The 8560-nt window shown below is 37.2% G+C and overlaps 1 protein-coding gene across 1 annotated transcript in view; it reads left to right on the top strand.

Moving 5' to 3' along the window:
- Positions 1-515: 515 nt before the first annotated feature.
- Positions 516-8560, top strand: part of LOC107004549 (photosynthetic NDH subunit of subcomplex B 3, chloroplastic) — a 39831-nt gene continuing 31786 nt past the window's right edge. The window contains exons 1-2 of the mRNA XM_015202782.2: positions 516-722; positions 796-909. Of these exons, the coding sequence (XP_015058268.1) occupies positions 579-722; positions 796-909 (258 nt within the window). The 5' untranslated portion in view covers positions 516-578. The remainder of the gene's footprint in view (positions 723-795; positions 910-8560) is intronic.

The following is an 8560-nucleotide window of genomic DNA, read 5'->3' as shown; positions in this document are numbered from 1 at the left end:
AGGAAAGAATACAAATATTACCAAATAGTATTTCTAAAAATAAATAAAAAACAATTAATGAAAAAAATATAAAATAAAATAAAATATTAAATGTGAAAGAACACATAAAATTAATTGTAGGACAAAAACAAAATAATTTATAATACGACAAAATACCTGACTAAAGTTAATTGAATCTAAAAATAAATAGGACAGGGACGAAATTATGAACTGTAATTTCTTTTTGATAGAATTACATTCCTGAATCACTTTAGATTTGACTATAAAATTATAATTATTGAAAAAGTATAATAGAAAAATGACTATAATTAATCATAAAGATACATTAGGAACTAAACGTAAAATTATATATTAATTTTTCAAAAATGAAACACATGTTATTAGATAACTATTTTTAATATAGTAAACAAGTATACAAAGAGAGTAATTCTAAATTTATGTATTTTTTGGTTGGTGAGTTGAACAATTCTATTGGAGAATACGTGGCACTTAAATATGTTTTTTTTAGAATTGAAAGTAGATAAAATTAGAAAAATTTTGGAGCCACAAGTGAGTGATAAAGAGATTGTAGAGTAGAGATGATGGTTGCAAGGATAACATTCCGGCCACCGGAGTTGACCAAAAAACACCATAACCCACTGATTTCTGTTACTAAAAGAATAGCAACTTGTATATGTTGCACAACCACAACAAAACCTGAGATTGAAGTAGAGTTCATTGGGGTATGTAGGTGGCAGAAGAATATTTAAGCCTTTCAACTTATTTGTTTTGTTAATGAATTAATATTTTTTGCAGTCAAAAGCAGATGAAAATGGCAACTACCCTATGGATAAAACAAAAGCAGTAAGTGGTGAGAAGCTGCTGAGGAACATCATGTCAGAGAATAAGATAGAGTTGTATGCTGCATATGTGAGTGACTTCTTCTTTTAGCTTAATCTCACTCTACTACTAATTCATACCTCTAAATACAAAAACATTAGAACAAAGAACCCGACAGGCTGAAATTATAAAACCAAACAGTTACCCTACTCTTAATATAATTTTCTTTTTGAGATATTCAATTATTCATTGAGCCTCAAACAGGAGGTGTTGATTATCAGTTTAGGACCATAAAATTATTAAATATAAGCGTGGAGGGGAGGGTACAGTAAATCAACCCTGTACCGAAAAGGTTTAAATCATGAGGATATGAATTTGTAAGTTACAGACTAAGTGATATATATAATACTTGATTAGAAAGATCTCGACACTGAACAGGACAATGATAAAGGATGATATGCAAAATCAAATTATGGGAGTTTAACGAATACAAGAGCACTCTGAATCTTCAGAAATTAATATAAAAATAACTATCTAGCTTTATACTGTAGAGAATATAAGACAACTTTTAACAGATTCCTACCTTGGGTCTGAATGACTTTTATCTCCTTAAAATTGTTTCCCAGACTTACTCTACGTTGTCCATTTCTAGTAATTGGGATGGATAGAGTAATAGAATTTAATCAAAATTTCTGCATCATTAATTTTTGTCTCCTATCAAAGACAACATATATCATTACCAACACACGGATGTATCATCTACTCATTGGTATAGAGTTCTATCCCTCAACAGAAGCAAGACTAGGCACCTTCTTTTTTCGTAGTGCATTGGGAACACTTAGCTTATCCATAGTTATCTGACGCACACCATAGTGTAGATTACAAATTAACTTTTTCTTTCTATAAGCTGTAGAAAACATATTCATATCACCTTATTATAACTAGTCCTCTCATGGTTTAACGAATAAGAAGACTAATATAAGATATGTTTTTCACCAATTGGCTAGCCTCTTGTTCTTATCAAATATAAACACGACGATAGTCTAATGTATAAAGTAATTCATGCCATGTTTCCATGATAAAACACAAGCCTTTACAACTTTAGAATCTTCCTAAGAAATCACAATGTAGTAACAGCCATTTTAGATGCATTCATAAGAAGGCAAGCACAAATTAAGGATACTTAATGCCTATGCTTCTTCATGGGTTTATAACTTCTTTAAAGAATAGGAAAGAATATATACTTGAGATAAAAGACGTGAATATTAATTGATTGTGTAGGAGGGACCCAGTGTGCGACATGAGATTTAAAACTAATGAAACACATAACTTATAAATGTGGATCAACTGTTAAGACAATGAAGCAAAATTATGAATTAGTCATTGTCTAATTTAGAATCTTCACCAGACAATCAAAATAGGAGTAAGATTTTGTAATCCTTTAATTTATATTCCCATCTATGGTACTGTAATTAAGAGCACTGCTACTGAAGTAACAGAAAAGGTTTCAACTTTCTAGCTAAAATTGTTGCTCTTTGCATTTGTGGATCAAAATGGATCTGATATTTGGCAAACAAACAATATATTACTACGGAAGTTGCTTATATATGCATGAGTGATAGCTTTCTGTACCTTCAAAAGGTTAAAATAGATAGATCTTTGTTACCTCAAATACACATCAACACGTATAGGCATCTTGTATTAATATAGTGCAAAGGAGAGAATAATATTCATTTTTCTACCAAAAAAGAACATGGATTTAAGAAGTTGAGTGTCCACTTTCAACATATTAGTTGTCAATACTTATTTTTCGATGAGTCAATATTGTCGTAATAAAATAGTTGATATCAAGTTAGTAAATATAAATTGAACTTTAATTTGTATTATATATAGTATATAGAATGATAATTACTATATATTAGAATGAAATCAAGGTGATAATCCCATGAACTTTGTAAAAAACAAAGAGCAAATATCTGAGGGAAAAGTTAAACCAAAAATCAATTGTTGAGAGCATAGTATAAAATTTTTAGCATTATGGTGCTCCATCAACATCAACTTGCTTATAATTTTTTAAAACATTGTCACCGGCATACCATGACAAAATATTAGAGATGCAGATGTATCAAACATCAAATTAATTATACGAAAAATTTAATTGACACCCAATTCCTTCATAATTGTACAAGTCTATGTAGCAGAATGATTTGTTGGTGGGCTGTGACATCCTTGTAGACTGAGTTGGGTGTTTTTACCCTCAATTTGCATAATAAGAGAAGAAGAAGGGTGGACTCCTTCAAGTCCCGTGGTTTTTATCCTTCATACCGAAGGGGTTTTCCACGTATAAATCTTGTGTGTCACTTGCGTATTTATAATTCATATTTGCTTGTGATTCAATTGATGTGTTGCTGATTTGAGCTTGGTTAACATAGTGGTGAATTTCTTTTGGTAAATTGGTGAAGTATATTTGGTTGATTGTCTTGAAGTCGATCCTTGTAGGTGTTGTATCCTACTTGTGTTGTTTTGTGCCTCCCCCTACATTTGGTATCAGAGCTGAGTGTTAAACCATAGACATGGAGCATGGAAATAACTCTATGGTTAAACTGACATCAACCAATTATTCCATTTGGCGTCCGATGATGGAAGATTTGCTATATTGCAAGGATTTGTTTGATCCAATTGATGTGGATAAAACAAAGAAAGATGACCAGCCCACTAAGCCAGAGAAGATGACAGATAAAGAATGGGAAAAGCTGAAGAGAAAGACCTTGGGGACAATCAGACAGTGGATTGATATTAGCATATTCAATCATGTATCCCAGGAGACTGAGCCGCTTGAGCTATGGAGAAAATTGGAGGGTCTTTATGAGAGGAAGACCGCTCATAACAAGGCCTCGTTGATTAAGAGGCTTGTTAATCTCAAGTTGAAGCCAGGGAAGTCTGTTTCTGAGCATCTTAGCGACTTTCAAGATATTATTAACAAGTTGACTGTTATGAAAATTGTCCTTGATGATGAGTTGCAGGCTTTATTCCTCTTGAGTTCTTTGCCAGACAGTTGGGAAACTTTGGTTGTGTCCATCAGCAACTCAGCTCCAGATGGTACGCTTTCATTGGATGTCATCAAAGAGAGCATGTTCAATGAAGAGCTTAGAAGAAAGGAGATGGGTGTTGATATTTCGCAGGCACTTGTGGTAGAGAATAGAGGAAGAAGCAAGAGTAGAGGTCCCAAAGGGCGTGGCAAGTCAAAGTATAGGTCAAAGTCCAAGGATGGGAGAGAACCTACGATATGCCACTATTGTAGCAAGCCTGGCCACATTCAAAAGTTTTGCTACAAGTTGAAAAGAGACCAGCAAAATAAGAAAAATGACCATCATAAAGAGGGTGATGACAAGAATACAGCTGCTACAACTTCTAGTTCTGATGATCGTGTTTCTTTGATATGTGCTATTGGAGAGTGTTGTCATGTTGATAGTTCTGACACTGAATGGCTTATTGATACAGGAGCTTCCTATCATTGTGTTCCTAATAAGGAGTACTTTATTGACTACCGAGCTGGAGATTTTGGTAGTGTGAAGATGGGGAACCAGAGCTCAGCAAGTATTGTTGGCATTGGAGATATTCGAGTCCAAACCAATGTTGGGTGCTATTTGACGTTGAGAGATGTTCGCCACATTCCAGATTTACGCCTCAATTTATTGTCTGCTAACGTACTTGATGAAGACGGTTACAAGCACACTTTTGGTGAGGGTAAATGGAAATTGTCTAAGGGTTCCTTGACTGTTGCTCGTGGCAAGCTTTGTTGCACATTGTATAAGACACATTTGAAAGTGTGTAGTGGTGAGTTGAATGCTATTGAGGAGAAAACTTCTCCTAACTTATGGCACCGAAGATTGGGGCATGTTAGTGAGAAGGGTATAAAGCTGTTGGCCGGTAAGTCTCTTATTCCTGCTGATGTTACTATTTCACTTGACCCTTGTGATCATTGTTTAGCAGGAAAGCAACACAGAGTTTCTTTTCCGAGGACATCTACAAGAAAGAAAGTGAAGTTAGAGTTGGTTTACTCTGATGTGTGTGGTCCCATAGAGGTGGAATCACTTGGTGGTAACAAATACTTTGTTACTTTTATTGATGATGCTACTCGGAGAACTTGGGTTTATATGATGAAGCACAAAAGTGAGGTGTTCGGTATCTTCCAGAAGTTTCATGCAATGGTTGAAAGGGAGACAGATTGCAAACTGAAGCGTCTTCGAACTGATAATGGAGGTGAATACACTTCAAATGAGTTTAAAGCATATTGCTCAAGATATGGCATTCGACATGAGAGAACAGAACCGGGTACCCCACAACACAATGGCGTTGCCGAGAGGATGAACAGAACCATTATTGAGAAAGTGAGATGCATGCTTAGAATGTCCAATCTTCCTAAGTCATTTTGGGGTGAAACAGTTGGAACTGCTGTATATTTGATAAATAGAGCACCATCAGTTCCTTTGGAGTTTGATATTCCCGAGAGAGTTTGGTTTGGGAAAGACCCCTCTTATTCTCACTTGAGGGTGTTTGGATGCAAGGCTTTTATGCATGTGCCGAAGGAACATAGATTGAAGCTTGATTTCAAGACTTCTCCTTGTGTGTTTGTTGGATATGGTGATGAAGAGTTTGGTTACAGACTTTATGATCCAGCAAAGCAAAAAGTTGTGAGAAGTAGAGATGTTGTCTTTTATGAGCACGAGATGGGTTTTCATCTCTTGGGTGCTGATAAGACTTATTATTCTAATTTCTCTCATGATGTTATTGATATGCCCATGCCTCATGTTTCTGCTTCAGATGATCAATTAACAGGTGATGCTCCAGAGGATGGTCATGAAATTGCTCATGAACATGACCATATTGAAGAGGTACAACCTGATGTTGTTGTACCACAACCTGATGATGAAGCTGTAGATGTTCAACATGGAGAGTCTTCTAATCAGGGGGAGAAATCCAGCCCACAGGTAGAAGAGCCAACACTTAGAAAATCGACCAGAGTTCGTCAACCTTCAAGACTTTATCCAAGTTCAGAATACATCCTAATCACTGATGAGGGGGAGCCTGAAAGCCTTCAAGAGGTCTTGTCACATTCAGACAAAGACCATTGGCTCAAGGCTATGCAAGAGGAGATGGATTCTTTGAAGAAGAATGAAACCTATGACTTGGTGAAGCCTCCAAAAGGGAAGAAAGTCTTGAAGAACAGGTGGTTGTTTAAGAACAAGAAAGTTGACAACAAGCTAGTGAAGCGGAAGGCAAGATTAGTGGTGAAGGGATGCCATCAGAAAAAGGGCATCGACTTCGATGAGATTTTTGCACCGGTGGTGAAGATGACTTCCATTCGTATGATTTTGGGACTAGCTGCCTGTTTGAATCTTGAACTTGAACAACTTGATGTTAAAACTGCTTTCTTACATGGTGATTTGCATGAGGAGATTTACATGGAGCAGCCGGAAGGATTTGAAGTTAAGGGAAAAGAGAATTTTGTCTGCAAGTTGAAAAAGAGTCTCTATGGACTCAAGCAAGCACCAAGGCAATGGTATCACAAGTTTGATTCCTTCATGAATAGTAATGAGTACAAGCGGACTACTGCAGATCCTTGTGTGTATTTTAGAAAATTCTCTGAAGGTAACTTCATTATCCTTTGCTTGTATGTTGATGATATGTTGATTGTGGGACAAGATGTTGAGATGATTTGCAGGTTGAAAGAGGATTTGTCAAAGTCCTTTGATATGAAAGATTTGGGTCCTGCGAAGCAAATTCTTGGTATGGAAATTGCTCGTGATAGAAAAGCTGGTAAGCTTTGGTTGTCACAAGAAAAGTATATTGAACGAGTGCTTGAAAGGTTCAATATGAAGAATGCCAAGCCAGTTAATACACCACTTGCAGCCCATTTCAAGTTGAGCAAGCGTTGTTGTCCTACAACCGATAAAGAAAAGGAAAGTATGTCTCATATTCCTTACTCCTCTGCTGTTGGTTCATTGATGTATGCCATGGTGTGTACAAGACCGGATATAGCACATGCTGTTGGATTGGTTAGCAGATACTTGGCAAATCCGAGCAAGGTTCATTGGGAAGCTGTAAAGTGGATCTTAAGATATTTGCGAGGCACATCAAATCTGAGTTTGTGTTTTGGAGGTGGTGAGCCTATTCTTGAGGGATTTACGGATGCTGACATGGCTGGAGATCTTGATAACCGGAAGTCTACCTCGGGTTACTTGTTCAAATTTGCAGGGGGAGCCATTTCATGGCAATCCAAGCTACAGAAGTGTGTAGCGTTGTCTACAACCGAGGCAGAATATATAGCAGCAGTGGAAGCAAGCAAAGAAATGCTTTGGTTAAAGCGTTTCCTTCAAGAGTTAGGTTTGAAGCAAAGCGAGTATGTTGTGTTTTGTGATAGTCAAAGTGCTATGGACTTGAGCAAAAACAGCATGTACCATGCTCGCACAAAGCATATTGATGTGAGATATCATTGGTTGCGTGTTGTCATTGAAGAACAACTAATGAAGTTGAAGAAGATTCACACCAACAAGAATGGTGCTGATATGTTGACAAAGGTGGTCCCTCGAAGCAAGCTTGAATTTTGTTCCAAGCTTGCAGGTATGTCTTCTTGATGACCTTTTATGTTTGGTCTCCCCGAACTGGGCTGGAGGGGGAGATTGTTAAGGGTCCAGCCCATTGATGGGTGGCCCATATATTTTGGGCCTTGTTGACTCCTTCTAGAAGTCTTTGGCAGCTGATGTTAAGGGGCTGGGGTTTTGTTTTGGACGTGCAGAGAGAGAAAGAGAGAGAGAGGAGATAAAAAAAAAAAAGCAGATTTTTGAGAGAGGGTTGGAGTGCAGACTTTCTGGACAGCCTTGACAAAATTTCAGTTTTCCGGAGATCCGACCGTTGGATCGTTCTGAAATTTTCACAGCTGGTTCACAACACATAGCACTACATCTTGACCGTTCAGATCGTCAATCGGAGTTCTTGATCGTCTGTTATTGCTGCTGGCGTAACCTGCGTTTTTCTTGGTGATATTTCCCAATTTCTCTTCTCTTTTGTGTTGGCTCTTATGTATGTTGTTTTTCAGACGTGGAGCATATTACTGATGGTGCTCTATTTATCAAATATACAGCAGTTCCAACCGTTTCACCCCAAAATGACTTAGGAAGATTGGACATTCTAAGCATGCATCTCACTTTCTCAATAATGGTTCTGTTTATCCTCTCGGCAACGCCATTGTGTTGTGGGGTACCCGGTTCTGTTCTCTCATGTCGAATGCCATATCTTGAGCAATATGCTTTAAACTCATTTGAAGTGTATTCACCTCCATTATCAGTTCGAAGACGCTTCAGTTTGCAATCTGTCTCCCTTTCAACCATTGCATGAAACTTCTGGAAGATACCGAACACCTCACTTTTGTGCTTCATCATATAAACCCAAGTTCTCCGAGTAGCATCATCAATAAAAGTAACAAAGTATTTGTTACCACCAAGTGATTCCACCTCTATGGGACCACACACATCAGAGTAAACCAACTCTAACTTCACTTTCTTTCTTGTAGATGTCCTCGGAAAAGAAACTCTGTGTTGCTTTCCTGCTAAACAATGATCACAAGGGTCAAGTGAAATAGTAACATCAGCAGGAATAAGAGACTTACCGGCCAACAGCTTTATACCCTTCTCACTAACATGCCCCAATCTTCGGTGCCATAAGTTAGGAGAAGTTTTCT

This window comes from Solanum pennellii, chromosome 11, assembly GCF_001406875.1.
Source record: "Solanum pennellii chromosome 11, SPENNV200".
NCBI lineage: Eukaryota > Viridiplantae > Streptophyta > Magnoliopsida > Solanales > Solanaceae > Solanum > Solanum pennellii.
This window is presented reverse-complemented; position numbering and strand designations above follow the sequence as displayed.